This window comes from Aulostomus chinensis, chromosome 16, assembly GCF_037954235.1.
Source record: "Aulostomus chinensis isolate RoL2024-O1b breed Wild chromosome 16, RoL_Achi_v1.0, whole genome shotgun sequence".
NCBI lineage: Eukaryota > Metazoa > Chordata > Actinopteri > Syngnathiformes > Aulostomidae > Aulostomus > Aulostomus chinensis.
Window position 1 is genome coordinate 26,922,720 of NC_141335.1, and position 16,163 is coordinate 26,938,882.

At 52.8% G+C, this 16,163-nt stretch overlaps 2 protein-coding genes across 4 annotated transcripts; one reads left to right on the forward strand and one right to left on the reverse strand.

The window, feature by feature from the left end:
- Positions 1 to 457: 457 nt before the first annotated feature.
- Positions 458 to 3,358, forward strand: gpr75 (G protein-coupled receptor 75). Of its 3 annotated transcripts, none has more exons than XM_086181265.1 (2): positions 458 to 1,098; positions 1,314 to 3,358. In XM_086181265.1, exon 2 carries the CDS (start codon positions 1,401 to 1,403, stop codon positions 3,042 to 3,044), a length of 1,644 nt encoding a protein of 547 aa, XP_086037391.1. In that variant the 5' UTR covers positions 458 to 1,098; positions 1,314 to 1,400; the 3' UTR covers positions 3,045 to 3,358. The 3 variants fall into 3 exon arrangements, with proteins under 3 accessions (XP_086037391.1, XP_086037392.1, XP_086037390.1); XM_086181266.1 differs by having other exon boundaries at positions 458 to 953; XM_086181264.1 differs by having other exon boundaries at positions 458 to 3,358.
- Positions 3,359 to 3,841: 483 nt separating this feature from the next.
- erlec1 (endoplasmic reticulum lectin 1) lies at positions 3,842 to 8,729 on the reverse strand. Its single transcript, XM_086180198.1, has 14 exons — positions 8,072 to 8,729; positions 7,481 to 7,585; positions 6,842 to 6,922; positions 6,647 to 6,724; positions 6,502 to 6,565; positions 6,378 to 6,424; positions 6,057 to 6,280; positions 5,821 to 5,962; positions 5,571 to 5,732; positions 5,432 to 5,491; positions 4,901 to 5,025; positions 4,747 to 4,824; positions 4,601 to 4,676; positions 3,842 to 4,261 (listed from the first exon to the last, which is right to left on the reverse strand). Exons 1-14 carry the CDS (start codon positions 8,207 to 8,209, stop codon positions 4,190 to 4,192), a joined length of 1,452 nt encoding a protein of 483 aa, XP_086036324.1. The 5' UTR covers positions 8,210 to 8,729; the 3' UTR covers positions 3,842 to 4,189.
- Positions 8,730 to 16,163: the final 7,434 nt, after the last annotated feature.

A 16,163-nucleotide genomic window follows, 5' to 3' on the forward strand; every position in this document is an offset into this window, starting at 1 on the left:
TTTCTGGTTGTGTTTAGAAGTCATGAAATATGAAGGCCACCCCTGCCAGACCTTCTCTGCTTCTGTTTGAAGAGTTTTGTTCATTCAGTGACAAAAGCAAAGAAGACTATGAACCCCGACGTTCCAGTCCTGGATGAAAGGGAGCAGAAGAATAAAACACTTTGTACCGAGAACAAGACGCTAATCTGGAGCAAAGATGAACTCTCACATCCTAGGGCTCCGAGACCAGTCACTCCAGTCTGGTCCTCAAGCTCCAGCTGGTTCATGTCACTGGTGTTACTGGTTATTAGGGGCCTGTTTGAGTCTCCTTCCAGTTTCTTAATGTTCTGCTGAGGTCTGATCTCAGTGCTGCAGTTCGGGAGTTTTCTGGACTCAAACATCTTCAAGTTGCTCGTGAGTCGTAATTCCTGTTTGAGATGATGACGTCACACAGCTGAGTCCCGCACTGAAGCCTCTACGTCCTCAGACCAGGTTCCACTCACGACCTGAACTCATAACTGCGGTGTGCACCGGAGGAGGAACGTCACCGCGCGTGTTGCCAAGCAACCACGCCGTCACGCGGCTGTTGCCAGGGACGGACGGCGCCAGAAAGCGGGAAGAAAAGCGTGAATCCTGCGTTTCAAGGGTCGCCGTCCCTCCGCGTGCTCTGTCTGATCAGTGTGCGGGGTCGGGAAAGGCGCGCCACGCACGTCCATCCCGCACACACGACCGTGCGCGAGCCCACCGTCAGTTTTCCGTCGCAACGCGCTCGAGCTCAGGTGCTGTGCTTCGCGGTGTGACTGCGTCGCGCGAGTGAGGTTCCGGTCGTGTGTCAGGTGCGTTCACGGTCCCCGGCAGACCGGAGCGGGTCGGTGCTGAATGCGGCGGTTCTGGTCCTGCCCGGACACGGAGGCGGCGACCTCAGACTCGCTCCTGAACCGAGATGGAACCGCCGAGTGTCCGAGCACGTGCAGGTGAGGCGGACGCGTCCCTCATCATCGTGTGTGTCCGCAGCGTTGTTCTGCCCTGAAGCTGCGGTGCGTTCACGGACCGCCGCACCGCTTCTTCGCGGAGGACTGAGCTACGAGACGATGACGGACGAACAACCGACCAGACACGGTAGTTTTGGAGTATAGGCGCATTGAGAAAATATCGATGTCATTGCTTTCGATTTCAGCAGTGCGTTCTGGCTGTGTGCGTGTTAGATGCAGTGGTGCATAGCTTTAGCCCGCTGTAGCCTGCGTGCTGTGCTTCCCGGCTGTGGTGTAAGAGCCCCTGTGCTCCAGCGCGGCACTGCGTGCTCGTGGCTGCTGTCTAACCTGCGGTTCTTGCAGGGCTCCACCAGGGACGCAGCTGATGCCGTCATCCTCCTGTGCTCCACCACCGAGGGCTGGAATCCTGTTACTGCCGGTGACGGAGAGATGAACTCCAGTGCTGCACCGTCACAGCTTGTGGATGCGCCTAAGCAGCAGAGCTTCAATGGCACCCTGGACCCCCAGGGCCCCCCCGGCTGGGCAGCCATCCACGCTGCCACCTTGACCTTCTGCTCTCTCCTCCTCATCCTCATCTTCTGCCTGGGCTCCTACGGGAATCTCGTGGTGTTCCTGTCCTTTTTTGATCCTGCGTTTCGCAAGTTACGCACCAACTTCGACTTCATGATCCTCAACTTGTCCTTTTGTGATTTGTTCATCTGCTGCGTGACGGCCCCCATGTTCGCGCTGGTGCTCTACCTGGATGCAGGCGAGGGGGGTGGTGTGTCCAAGAGCTTCTGCTTCGCCTTCCACTTGACCAGTTCAGGCTTCATCATCATGTCCTTGGAGACGGTGGCGGTCATCGCCTTGCACAGACTGCGCATGGTTCTGGGGCAGCAGCCGAACCGAACGGCCTCTTTCCCCTGCACGCTGGCCCTCACCGCCCTGCTGTGGACGTCCAGCTTCACCATTGCGGCGCTCTTCACCATGCGAGCGTTTCCCCGCAGAGACGGACCCTGCTTGCCTCACTTTGGGCTGAAAGGGGGGCAGTCCAGGGTCGTGTTGTATGTCTACCTGGCAGACTTCGCCTTTTGTATCACGGTGGTAACTGTGTCCTATCTGATGATTGCTCAGACACTGAGGAAGAACGCTCAAGTGAGGAAATGTCCCATCATCACTGTAGCCGCCACATGCCCCCCGCCCCCGCCGCCTCTCATTGCCGCAGGCTTTGAGAGCATGCAGTGCGGAGCTCAGGGTCCCCCTATGTACCGCAACCAGTCGTACAACAAGCTGCCCAACGTTCAGACTCACTCGTACGCCCGCAGGCCCAGCCAGCCTCTGGTTCCAGGGGCCGCTCCAGGAGCCACCTGCTGCCAGCTGGTGTCGTCAGTCAACCTGGCCACAGCCAAGGACTCCAAGGCGGTGGTCACCTGTGTGGTCATCGTGTTCTCGGTCCTGCTCTGCTGCTTGCCAATGGGAGTGTCTCTGGCTCAGGACCTTTTGACACCAGAAAGTAGCTTTGCACATTGCCAGTTTGAACTCTGTGGCTTTGTGTTGATTTTTCTCAAGTCGGGCATCAACCCTTTCGTGTACTCGCGCAACAGCGCCGGCCTCCGCCGCCGTGTGCTGTGCTGTATTCACTGGGCAGCGCTGGGCTTCCTGTGTTGCAAGCAAAAGACTCGTCTGCACGCCATGGGGAAAGGCAGCCTGGAGGTCAACAGGAATAAATCCTCGCATCACGAGACGAACTCTGCCTACGTGCTGTCCCCCAAGCCCCAGAGGAGGCTGGTGGACCAAGCTTGTGGACCCAGTCACTCCAGAGACTGTGCTGGAAGTCCTCGGGTCACAGGTGTGCGCAAACCTCGCCCCCCAAGCACATCCACGCCCATCAACACCCGCATTGAGCCCTATTACAGTATATACAACAGCAGCCCGTCGGCCGGGCCCAGCTCCCCCACTAGCCTGCAGCCGGCCAGTTCTCAGACGTTCGCCTTTGCCAAGTCGTACGTAGCCATGCACTACCACACGCACCAGGACGCACTGCAGGACTTCGAGAGCACCTCGGTGCACCAGATCCCCGTCCCCTCCGTCTGAGGACAGTTTGGTTGGACACGGCCGGTACGAACCACTGGTTCTTTTCTGTGGTGGAAACAGAAGTGACAAACATTGCAGAAGCAGAATTTGAGGTTAGCAAGGAATGTTTTCCTGCTTGAAAGTTCCACTGTTATTGGACCAACTCACTGACATTTATGTTACCAATGCTGCATTTTGGCGTGGTTCTATGGCTGTGGTGCACATGCATGCGCCTCCTCTCAGGCTGCTGATGGTTCATGGTTGCATTTTGACGGACCTTTACTTGTCAAGAAAACTGTACTTGTAAACCTTACACTTTTTAAACTCAATAAATGTTTGGCAAGTTCAGACCAGCTGTGCTGTCACTGTTTACCTGTCCAGAATTATGTGAAAGCAGCTGTTGGAATAAAAGCTCAGCTGCCGCCGTCACTGCGCCAGCACCCTCTGGTGGCCTCAGTGCACAACAGCAGCGAGCTCTCCTCAGGAGTGACTTACGGCAAACAGACAAGCAGAAACGTTTCCATGAGCTCCTTCAGTCTCAGGTGAGATCTCATGATTTTCTTTTATTGGTTTGTGGGTTTTGTCCCTGCGAGCGACACAGCAGTGATGCATCTTCATGAAACCCACGGACATTCAAACTCAAATCACATCGAACCACTCACTCGTTTGCTGTTTCACACTCGCTAACACACTCACTCATCGTCCTGCTGCCACACCACACAAGTGCAAAGCTCCACAGACGAGCAGCTTATCGTTTCAGACCCACGCACGCACACGCACCTTCAAGACAGTAAAGCCCACACGACTATCGATTCCCCTGAAGATGATGAATCGCCTGATTATTTTACTTGTCATAAATCATCAAAGTCAGGTCTGGACATGACGCACAGAGACAGTCACTCCACGTCCTCCGGGACTGACGGGTCGGTCCCGCTTCATTGTTCTTACTCAGTCATCAGGCTGGGGTAGAGAGGCCCGCTGCACCGGTCCGACTGGGTACTGGATCCTGAGTCCTGGGCCAGGTCAAGTCCATCTTCAGGATCTAACCTGTCAGTCGCTCTTAGTTGCAGTGTCCCTGGCATCTCTTCTCCGTTATAGTACGCGTGTCTCTCCGTCTGTCCTCCCCTTGTCCTTCGTTCTCTCGCTGGAATTGGTTCTGGGTCAGTTTAGCTGGAGATGGAGAGAAGACCGTGTTCGTCTGCAGTGTCCAGAATCCTGCAAATGACCGGCGACTCCACCTGGCACAGAGGGAGGAAGTTGTCATGCTGCTGCTGCACGACACGAGCATCAGGGTCATCACTGAGACCACCGTCAGACGTCTTTGATTTTAATTTGTGGGGTTTTACTCTCTGCAATCACGTGTGCACTTTTCACGTTCCTGCCACTTACCTGTTGGTAGAAAGTAGAGCTGAACAACCACATTCCTACATTAAACCACCTGACAACGTCTGCAAAGGGTTCAGTTGAAGTGTGTGATAGACGCCCTCAGGTCTGAACCAGACCCATCTTTGGAAACTAGCCCCTCTGCTGGGGCAGTGTGTCCGTGGGTGACCCGCTGGTGGTTCTGGTCAACGTACCCCGAGGATGTACTGGCAGGTCTGAGGCTCCAGCATGTAGACGGTGACGGCGTGAGGAGACTCGGACTCTTTACATCTGCAGAGACGAGAGAGGACACGTCAGGGCGTCGCCTCCCTGACTGACTGGACGGCTGCTGTTCACTCACTTGAGCTTGACGATGACCTGTCTGGGCTTCCCTGTCAGGTCACACGTGTCCCCGTGGCCATAAAAGTGGGACACGAGCCTAGAGTGGACGGCAGAGAAGCATCAAGCACATTCCATGCAGTTTTATCCAGATGAGGCGTAAAAATGAGGCTCACTTGACTTTCTGCACTCCGTCGTCCTTCAGCTGGTAGGATCGGGCCACGTTCTTCTTGGCCCACTCGACGTGCTCGTCTGCGCTCCAGCTCCCTACCACCACAATGTTCTTCCCTTGTTCTTTATCCTGAGACATTGTGGAACGTTTGATCTGGTTAGAGGTTCACTGCTGAATTGACCAACTGTATAATCCAGACTTACTGTTTTTTTTATTTTTGGATGATAAATTATTTCAACATTTTATTGACCGAACTCCTGATTGAGCAGAAAAAAAGCACATCCCATGTCTTCAGCAGCAGCAACTCCTGCTCTGCTCTGTGCAGCATTGAGGAGGTACTTTGATGGAGCTACGCTAACACTTCTCACCCTCGACCAGTCTTTGTGCTACGCTAACTAGCATGGGTCCCAGCTCCCTGGCGGAGGAGCTCTGTCTTCTCGTCTGGTTGGACATTAAAAGACTTTCCCAAAAAGGTTGGTTCTGTCCCTTGAAATGTTCCGACCAGCGGCCGTCGGCAGCGAGGAGCGAGCCTTACCTCATGGTATTGATGGACATGTTTCCCGTAACAGAACTCATATTTCCACCATCCTACGCCCTGAAACACACAGGGAAGTGACTGAGCCTGGTGAGGGTGAGCAGGGCGTCAATGCCAGTCTAGACGGAGGACGTCTCACCCCATGCAGGCAGTAAGAGCCACTCAGGAACTCCTTGATCAGCTGGTCGTCGGTCAGCCGGGAGATGTGAGTGGTGCCGACGGTGACCTGAGCCTGCCCGCCCACCGCGATGGGTTTGTGAGTGGAAGTGAAGGCCTCTTCTCTGACTGGCGAGGCCTCTTCCTGTAGCATGACCACCGTCTAAATCACACATCTGGAAACGCCACTCACATTTCATGTTCATTTTCATGTCATTGGGGGAATTTCTCACCTCTCTGGTCTCTGCAGTGGCACTGAAAGGAGGTTTGAGCTGTTCCTCTTGCTCCTTGTCCAACTGGGTGAGTCGCTGAGGCCTCAGCGGCGAGCCGGCTAACGCCTGGCAGAAGATGGCGTTCACAGGCGACGACTTGAACCTGCAAGGAAAATAACTCAGCTCGTCCGACCTGAAGAGGACAGAATCCAAACGGCTGCTTCTAGCTGACCTAGATTGGCGGTATTTAGGTGTACCTGTATTTAGGGTGCGCACAGAGCAGCGGGGTCAGCACCACCACCTCGTACTCACAGGTCGTGACCTCAGCGACCGACAGGATCTCGTGCTTGGCCTCCGGGTGACAGACGTACAGCACAGACGTGGAGCGAGGCTGGTTCTGTTTCAGCACACACGGAGTTCCGTTTCCCATCTCCAGCGAGTAGTACGGCGTCAGCTGACCTTCGATGTTCTTGGAGGGCACCTGGACGAGAGCGGCACGTGTGAGCACTGCTCGCTAGGCTAGGCTAGGCTAGGCTAGGCTAACATGGACGATCACTATCTTGCGATGTCAGACTTACTTCTGTTTCAGGGGTTGATTTGGTGTTTTCTGTCTCTTCAACTTTTTCTGGAAAAAGAAATCCAATGCTTTGACCCAACAAAAGCAAACTGGGGTCACGGAAGTTGTAACTCACAAAAACACACCTGGCTCTGTGCTCAGTCTCTTGGGTGACAGATTTCCCAGGAAGTACTCCTGAACACTGATTTTCTGTGGAAATACACACATTAATGAAAGAACTGCGTTGACTAAGAGGTAGTGCTACAACACCCAGGTTGACCCGGGACCGACCTGACCCGTCTCCTTCTCCTCATGATACTGTCTGATGTGTTTTCCATGACACACTTCATACGTCCAGTAGGACTCAATCTGCAATGGCGGCAAGTCAAGAGAGGAAGACAGCGAGTGTTACGCTCTGCTAACGTAGCATGACCTCAGTTTCATGTCTGACTGACAGCTGCAGCGAGAGCAGAAGGCGAGTCTCACCCGGTACGAGCAGCTGCTGCGTTTGAAGAGCGGCTCCAGGAGGTCAGCAGGACTGGGCCCGCTGTAGTCCCTCTCATCGTCCTGGCAACACACCAGTCACATGACAGTTCAAGTCATCCTCTCGGGTATACATGTATTACAACTACAGTGATACGAGTAAGTGTACAGAACACACTGAAAGATGGCTCTGCTCATGTCGCTGCTCAGGAACAAGACTCATCCTGAGACCAGAGGGGTTTCCTTGGGTTCTATTCACCGTTGTTGATGTCATCAGTCTGATGACATCATGAAGCTGCTGTACAAAACCCAGCACTTCCACTGAAACACCAATGAAGTGGATTTAAATGGATTCCAGAGTAATTAATTCATCCATGAATGAATCAGTGGAGGATCAGCAGTCTGATTCCAATATCTGATCAGCGAATGACATCAGTATCGGCGCCGGATCCTGACGCTCCATCTCTGTTCAGCACCACTGACTCAGACTGGAGCGTAAAGTAGACGCTTCAACGACGAGCCTAGTCTGGCCCAGTGGTCTCAGGGATCCGGGCCGGAACCCCTCCAGAGTCTGTGTGTGTGTCAGATGTGTGAAAAAGAACACGGTGAGGAAGTTCAGATCAACATGGTGCAGGTTGGTACCTCCAGTCCCGGTGTCAACGAGGGCAGCAGACACTTGTACTTCTCCTGCTCGCTCGTTGTCATGATGACGAAGTTGTCTTCCCGGTACAGCGCTCCTGACGTCGGCTGGGACACACAAGCACAGCGTCAGCTGAGACAGCGCTCCCCTGATCATGGATCGCAGCAGGTCTGGACCTATGCTCTAGATCCATGGGAACGGGTCTGGACCTGTGCTCTAGATCCATGGGAACGGGTCTGGACCTGTGCTCTAGACCTATCAGGACGGGTCTGGACCTGTGCTCTAGACCTATCAGGACGGGTCTGGACCTGTGCTCTAGATCCATGGGGACGGGTCTGGATCTGTGCTCTAGATCCATGGGGACGGGTCTGGACCTGTGCTCTAGATCCATGGGGATGGATCTGGATCTGTGCTCTAGATCCACAGGGACGGGTCTGGACCTGTGCTCTAGATCTATGGTTCTAGTGCTATGACAACATGGTTCTCTGACTGGGGTTGTAGATCTACGACGGAACAGTTAGAGGTCTCTGATAGAGCAGTTCTAGAGCTATGAAGGGCACATCTCGAGTTATGGGTCTGCATCTATGACGTACCAGCGTGAATTCCGCCCCCGGCCAGGTGATCTTGAACGGGATCTCGTCGGTGAAGGTGGGGTACCCGTCTCTGTTGGCTGAGACACCGCCGCAGACCTCCAGCAGCCCGCCGAGGACCACCAGCAGAAGCCCGGCCATCGTCTCTCTCCCGTCCGGCTGCTGAGCTCCGACCAGCCGCTCCTCATGAAAGACCCCGGCCGCCCCCCTCTCCTCTCTGGGGTGATTCCCCCGAAAGCCACCTCACAGTCCGGGAAGGAGGATTTCCGCGAGCGACGCGGATGTCAGTCAACAGAACAAACAGGAAGTGAACCGTTTGCTTGCCACGTCTTTTTCCGGCTGTTTTGAAGGCTGAAACAACAGTAGGGCCCTCTGGTGGCAGCACGAGGGACCGACGGGTTTCTGCTGCGCTTTATTGAGTCACAAGCTCGTCGACTCTTTCTCTGAACTACAAGATGTCTGCCACAGAACTTTAGGGTGTCCAAATAGATATCGAGAGGTTAAACGCAGATACCGAGTCAACACGGGGCCGGAACCTGATCCGGAACCTGATCCGGATCCTTCTAGAAGTAGATGACGTCATGGTTCAGTGAGACTTGAATCTCTCAGTTTTGGCTTCATGATGCGAGAGTTGCTGGTTGTTCGTTGCTCTCGGTTTGTATTCTCACGATCTGAAAACTCAACTGATGTTTGAGTGTGAGACGCCAGAGGGCAGTGAAGAGGCGCAACAGCGGAATGACGTCAGCACAGACTCACGTAGATGAATATTATCAGTCAAGCTTGATATAAAACACCAAACAAGAAATATTTAAGATATTAATCGAATAAGGCAAGGATGAAGAAGGATCAAAGTATTAATGAAAATAAAAAAACAGTAAAAAAAGTATAAAAATAGCACAAATGAATACATGATTTAGTCCAAAAATCACAAACAGTGATGATGAACAACCCTCATCACAAGAATCAACCTTCAAACATGAGTTGGTGAAGGAAAGTTGGTGTTTTGGTGGGTTGTCCAACACAGAGGGGACAAACAGCAGAAACAGATATGTGATACTACGAAAGTAGTATTACTTTGTCATGAATACATGAATCTAATCAAGTACTTTGAACTGTTTAAAGAGCTCAAACTTTAAGGATTCAGACACTCTGTATTGTCCTTTTTAGGATGTAAAACATGGACAGAAGGAAATGAAGGACTTAATAAGTAAAAGAATCGTTGTGCTCAGTGAGACGACGCTTGTGAACACGTTTCCAAGCCGTTCGCGTCCTCATGGACAGACGGCGGGTGGATGTGGAACGGAGACGTATCACAGTCGGTGGAAACAGAAGCAGCACCGTGGAGGGGATGAACCCTCCGGTGCTGCAGTGCTGCCTTTGTCGATTCAGCATCAGTAAATCATCCTCTGATGACGGGGGATTGGAAGCTTAGACCTTGAAAATGTGTGGTGCTGCATTTCACTGTCAGGGGGAATTGTGGGGAGAACCTTGGGCTGATGGACGTTCCTCCACCTGTTGGTGGCACTGTTGACATGAGAAAGGCCAGCAGTGAGCCGGGAGCTGGGGACAAAGAGCCAGGATGAGGAGCAGGGCGGAGCAGGGCGGGACAGGGAGGAACGCCCCTCCAGATCACGACTCTTCTCCCGCCGCTGCTCTCCTTCACGTTGATGTAAATATTCAGGTGTGTCGTCACTCAGCCTCCACGCCCTCCGCTGGGTTCCGCCATCGGGTTCTTGCATGTTCATGTGATGAAGATGCAGCTGAGAGCTCTCACTTCACCCCCTGGTGTCTGTCTCTCTCTCTGCCCTCTGTCCCTCTCTTTTCTGTCTCCATCTCTTCTCTGTCTCTGTCCCTGTCCTCTGTCTCTCTCCTCCTCCAGCAGGTCAAAGCTAGTCGTCCGTCCCACTGAGGACAGAGATGTTCTATCTCAGATGTTCTATCGCATGTATTCCATGAACGGAACTCACCTTCCTTGTCTGAAAGGTTCTCCGTAGAGGTCATCAACGCTCCTGACGCTGAAGCAGCTGAACAGTGGTTTTCTGGCTCGCAGGTATTTCTCGCCACCTGACTGGCGGCCAGAACTCGCCTGAACTCAGCACTTTGATCGAGCGTTTTCATTTATTTCACATTCATCTGTGAGCTGCACCTGGTTTGCTAGATGCCTTTCACACACACTCACCTTGTGCATAATTGATACCACTGTCATTTCCCCGACCGTATTAGCGTCGCTCCACGGGGACACGAGGCGAATGAATCTCGGCATATTTGAAGGTGTCGGGTGAGAGGAAGACGTCGCCTGAGCTGTCACACGGGCGACACGTGGACCGTGTCAGGTGTCAGATCAGAACTGACACACAGGACTGACTCAGTGCAGGTTGTGTTTCTTCTGTTAATTCTCTTGTCAAGTGCTTTTCCTTAATAATCAGTACAGTTTATTGCAGTGCTCACTTTAACAATAAAAACTTTAAAAGTCACATGGGTTCTGGCTGCTCTGCCTGAGCGCAGCTGTCAAGCTAACACCTGTCGTGTTCTCGTCAGTAAGAGGTGCTGTGTTAAGGGCTGAACGGAGAATATCATGCCACGCTATTCTGGGGAACAACAGCAGGGAACAATGAGTGAGAGACCTCTGAGGAGTGGCTTGACCCCAGCTGCTTCGCTCCATCCCTGCAGAGAAGCTGAGCAGAGAGCATTTTGGTGTGTTGGGATCATGGAGAGGCTGCAGGTCCACGCTGTGTTATGGCTCTCATATGAGGGGAGGGGAGCCTCCTCCAGACGCTCCACGCATCAAAACAGCTCTGATCTGAGCACTCAGACAAAAATGTTTATCCGATCACTTAAAAAGCAGCCTGACTGGTGGTTGACTGGGAGATGAGACGTCTTCATGACGGTGACTCCAAAGCCATTGTTTGTGGTGAATGTGATGAGCTTTGGCTGAGGCTGAAGCTCTTCCTGCCAGTCGTGAGAAGCTACACTTGAATACAAATGTCAGTTCAACAGTCTAGAAAGAATCCCAAAGTCTTAGTGCCTACAAACTCAAGCTCACCGGCCTAGAAGGCCTCTTCAGAGGAGCTCAGGGAGCCTGAGGAGAACTGGAGGAGAGCTGGCCCAGAGCTGCAGGAGGTGACCAGAGCTCCTGACTGAGTGGACAGAAAACGAACCCTGAGATTCTCTGGATGTTTCATCTTCAATCACATTCAACAGCTCGGAATTGGAATGCAGATTGTTGTGAAAAGGGCGGAGTCAATCTTACTGTTACTGAGCAGAATTTCTCAGCACACACGACAGCATCCGCACGTGTTCGCTGGAATCGCTGTGGTGTTCCGAATCTCTCCTTGGACTGGAGAGAAAAAGAAACAAGATGGAACCAGTTCTGGTTGGGTGCTCGTTCACGGTAGACCAGCTGGTGCATTCAGCTGAACCAGCCGGCTCACATCTGTGCTTGTTCACAGTTTAGCTGGCGTTAGCATCAGTCTCCATTAGCTTTGGGCTAAACATACGTGGCTGGCTCTTTCTTCACTCGGTGATGCAGAAGAGAAAAACATCTCAGTGAGCTTGTTGAGGAGAATCCCATCCAGACGGCACCACCTTCAGCAGCCTCACACAAAACAGTTCCACAATAACCTTCCCAGTGCATCCGAAGCCTCCCTCACCTCAGGAGAGGGACTTGGTTCATTTTTCCAGGTACATGTAGGCGACTGAAGGGAACCGTTCTGCCCGGTTCAGCTCACTCTGAGGTTCTACAGTAAACATGATTCATTCTCACTTTGAGTGTTGTTGAGGTTCTGTTGTGTTCTCCAAAAGATTGTCCTCCATCCCCTCCTCCTTCAGCCTGCCAGAGCTCCTCTCCCAGCAGGCCAGCAGTCACACAGTCAGTCTTTAGTAAACATTGTGTGGTTGGAAGTCTCTGATGAATGGGACGTATCGGCAGCTCACTACCACGCTGCCTCTTCCCCAAATGGCACAAGGAGTCTGACCTTTTCATGAGTTCGGTGCTGTCAGACCATGACCTTTGTGTGCAGCGTCACGTAGTCATGAGAATGTGTGGGAGCCCTCAGACAAGCCTCGCCTTTTCACTTCCCCGTCGATGGAAACATCGCAAGCACAATGAAACTGAGCTGGGATCTCGCGTCGGCACGTAGGCAGCCGTTTGGAGCCTGAGTGAGGTTTAATTGGAGTGACAGAAGTGTTTAGAGGGGGATCGGTTCTGTGGCATTGAAGTGTCGGAGTCCCCTGTGAACAAAGAAAATGATATTCCAAGGCCCACGTGAAGTCTGTCCATGTTGTTTTCCAGGACATTCTCAGAACTCCTTTTGGGAGTAAAGAAACTTCATAAATCAATCAGCTGTGACACTTGTTGGTGGGTGGGTGGAGGCGGGGAGGCAGGAGGAGGAGAGCGGGCAGCTCGGCTCTCCCGCTGGGTCAAGGTGAGTCCTTCAGCCCGGTGACTTGTTCACTCAGCAGATGTCACCTGGTCATTATCCTGAGGCTGCCATCTGCCAATTGGTTCTGCAGGGCCCGGACACTCAGTCTTCTGGGTCCGTTGTGACTGGCAGGATCCACGCTGCTTCCTCTTCTCCACCTGCTCCTCCGCCAGCCTCCACCGGGCCGGGCTGGTCAGTCGTGTGAAAAGCAAGCACGGAATTCTCAGCTTCAGTGTAATCTGGGATGAATTAATGACGCGTCTGCAGCACTCCTCCTGGGTTCTTCTCGCAGCGGCTGCCTGGCTTCTCACCCTCTTCGCTGCAGGGATGCAGAGGTACGCAACCGAGATCAACTCCAGCCTCCCTGCGCTCCTCACCGGCACTTGGAGTGAGAAAGTGGTTATTCAATTTCTTTAAATTATCAGTTGAGAGAATCCTTAGATACTAAAGCGAATGAAGGCGGTCGCCACATCACTAAGTTAATTGTCAGCATGTGAATTCTGCAGGAAGTGTCTCAGGGCAGGAACTCGTCCTGAGGAATGAGACTCACGCTTCATCCTGCTCTCCTTCTCCTGACGTGGACTTTTGATTTGATAGTTCCTCCTGCAGCTTTTCACAGTCACACAACTGTTCTCTCAAACCACTCCGAAAAAATGTTTCCCTGGTGAAGTTGACCAGATGTGTTGAGAGCTCATAGGCTGTTGCTCATAATTCCATCCATTGTCTTCCGCTTATTCCTATTAAGGGTGGTGGGGGTGGAGCCTATCCCAGCAGCCTTCCCCCTGGACAGGTCACCAGTCCATGGCAGGGCCAACACATAGAGACAGACAACCATTGGCTCTCCCAGCCACGCCTACGGTCAATTTAGAGTCTGGATTAACCTGGTCCCTCTTGATGTCTTTGGACTGTGGAGGAAGCTGGAGTACCAGAGAGAACCCAGCAGGAACAGGGAGAACATGGAGACTCACCCAGAAAGACCCCGTGCTGCAGCCGGGGCTCCACCCACAACCTTCTTGCTGGGGGGCCACAGTGAGGACCACTGCTCCACCCACAACCTTCTTGATGGGGGCCACAGGGAGGACCACTGCTCCACTGGGCCACCCGTTGCTCATAATAATAATAATAATAATTTTATTTAAAGGCGCCTTTCTTGGCACTCAGGGCCACCGTACAGAGCACATTTAGAAAACATCAAAACAGCAACAAAGAATAAAAGAAGGAGGGAGAGGTTTCCATGAAGTTGATGCACAGATGAGAACAGAAACATAAACATGCAAGTGCATGATGGTTGTGTGTAGAAGCTGAAGAGCCTGAGGTGATATGATGTCATCCAGGCGCTCGGAGAGGACGACCTCGGCATCACCCAGTGTCCCCGTGTCAAACAGATCTGCCCCAAAATTGAAGGAGTTCTGGTGGCTTCTAGTTGGCTCTCATTGAGCTGACTGCGGGTCTATCATGATTTGTGAACGTTCCAAACGTTGTCACACCACTGAGATCATGTTGTGTGCTGCTTTACTCCTCAGGAGCGGACATGACGACGGCGCAGGCCAGGTGGACGCGTGTACGTCTCAGGCTGCATTTATTTTTGTTCTGCTGTGAAAAAATCAAGTGATACCAGTTTAACAAAAACCCTTGATAATTGATTTAATTGAGTTCAGATGAATAATGAGACCTCCTCAGCTGCCTCGCTCCCGCACAGCCGCACCTCTGCATTTCAGAAAGCATCGTTCATCTTCTTAAAGTACACAGAAACAGAAACGTACGCTAACTAGAATAAGTACAGACGCCATAGACAGTAAAACCACACATGCAGAAATAGACGAGCTGCACAGGAGTTTCACTGCGAAGTCTTCAAGCACATTTATCGACTTTCTGCTCAGAAAATCTCTTTGTCTCAAACTGAAATGAGACAAAGACTTGGCAATGTTCTCTCGGCGCGGTGCACATTTATCACATCTTTAGAAGAAGTGCTTCGCTTCTAAAGAGTAATCAGATTACTTGTTTAACTCACCCCTGCCAGGGCTGCGGAGCGCTCGGTGGCACCAGCGTCAGCTTCGAGACACTCGTCAGTTCTTCTTGAGAGTTGCGCCTGTCTTTGACCTGGTTTCTGTGGAACACTCGACATGAGGAAGTCATGCACTCATCTTCCTCACTCCTGATTGTCCATCTGTAACACACACGAGCATGTGCACGCACACACACACACACACACACAGAGGCACACACACACACACAGGCACACACTAATAGCAAAGGCTATATGAGGACAGGGAAAACCAATAAACACTCTTCTCCTGCCTGGAATGTGCATCATCTCACTTTCATCATTTTCACAAAATACCATTACCAGCTAATATTGTACACACACACACACACACACACACACACACACACACACACACACACACACACACACACACACACACACACACACACCTTTGATCTTGCAGCCATGTAGTTTGGATATTTCATCCTTGACCCAGTTAGAAGTGGGCCCTGCAGTCTTGTGTGGGACATGAAGTCTGCGAGGCCGACCGGCTCCTCCTTTCCTTCTGTTGTTTTTCGGGATCAATCACGCTGTTGTTGTGGAGCACGAGCAGCCCTCCTCCAGGCTTGGCTGTATTTCCAGCCCCTCATAGACTGGGGGAAGGAGAGGCGTGACTGTGGGAGGCCCACCCTCTAACCTGCCTTTTACCCCTGGAAGCCAGAACGGGCCAGCTGGTACCATCAGCAGCCCTGACAGGTGACCTGCTGCGTGGCTACTTTTAGCTGGTGATTCACCCTCATTAGACAAACATACAGTGGAGTGTACAGTGGCCCGGAGCCGTGGCCCTGCTGCTGTAGCACAGTTACCTGCAGTTCAGAATAATAGGACTGTTGCTGTCGCTGGTCAGAACCTGGAGCCAGCAGAGGCACCAGAGCCAGCAGAGGCACCAGAGGCACAAGAGGCACCAGAGCCAGCAGAGGCACCAGAGCCAGCAGAGGCACCAGAGGCACCAGAGGCACCAGAGCCAGCAGAGGCACCAGAGGCACCAGAGCCAGCAGAGGCACCAGAGCCAGCAGAGGCACCAGGGGCACAAGAGGCACCAGGGGCACCAGGGGCACCAGGGGCACCAGGGGCACCAGAGCCAGCAGAGGCACCAGAGGCACCAGAGGCACCAGGGGCACCAGGGGCACCAGAGGCACCAGGGGCACCAGGGGCACCAGAGGCACCAGGGGCACCAGGGGCACCAGGGGCACCAGTGGCACCAGGGGCACCAGGGGCACCAGAGGTACCAGGGGCAACAGGGGAACTCGAGCCACCAGAGGCACCAGAGGCCCCAAGTGCCTTTGTTTAGCTCGTTTTCATGCGTTGGTCACCGAGGGGCCTAGAGACACGAGGCTGTGCTCTTCTCACTGACGTCACTGGAATTTCATCAGAGGACATTTTACATGCAGCTGGACAGGAAGTAATGACGTGGATGTGAACTTGAAGGGTTCCAAACAAAAAGCAGCGCCACAAATTTGCACGCCTGCTCAGCAGGCCTGCAGAACCAGATAAATTCAAGCAGTCGCCACCAACCATAAACCCTGAGACCGTGTGGCCAGGGTTTGTGTGGTGTCGAGTCTGAGGGTGCAGGGTCACTGCTGCTCTCTAGAATGTTTTCACTATCTCTGCGACCTACACGGCTACA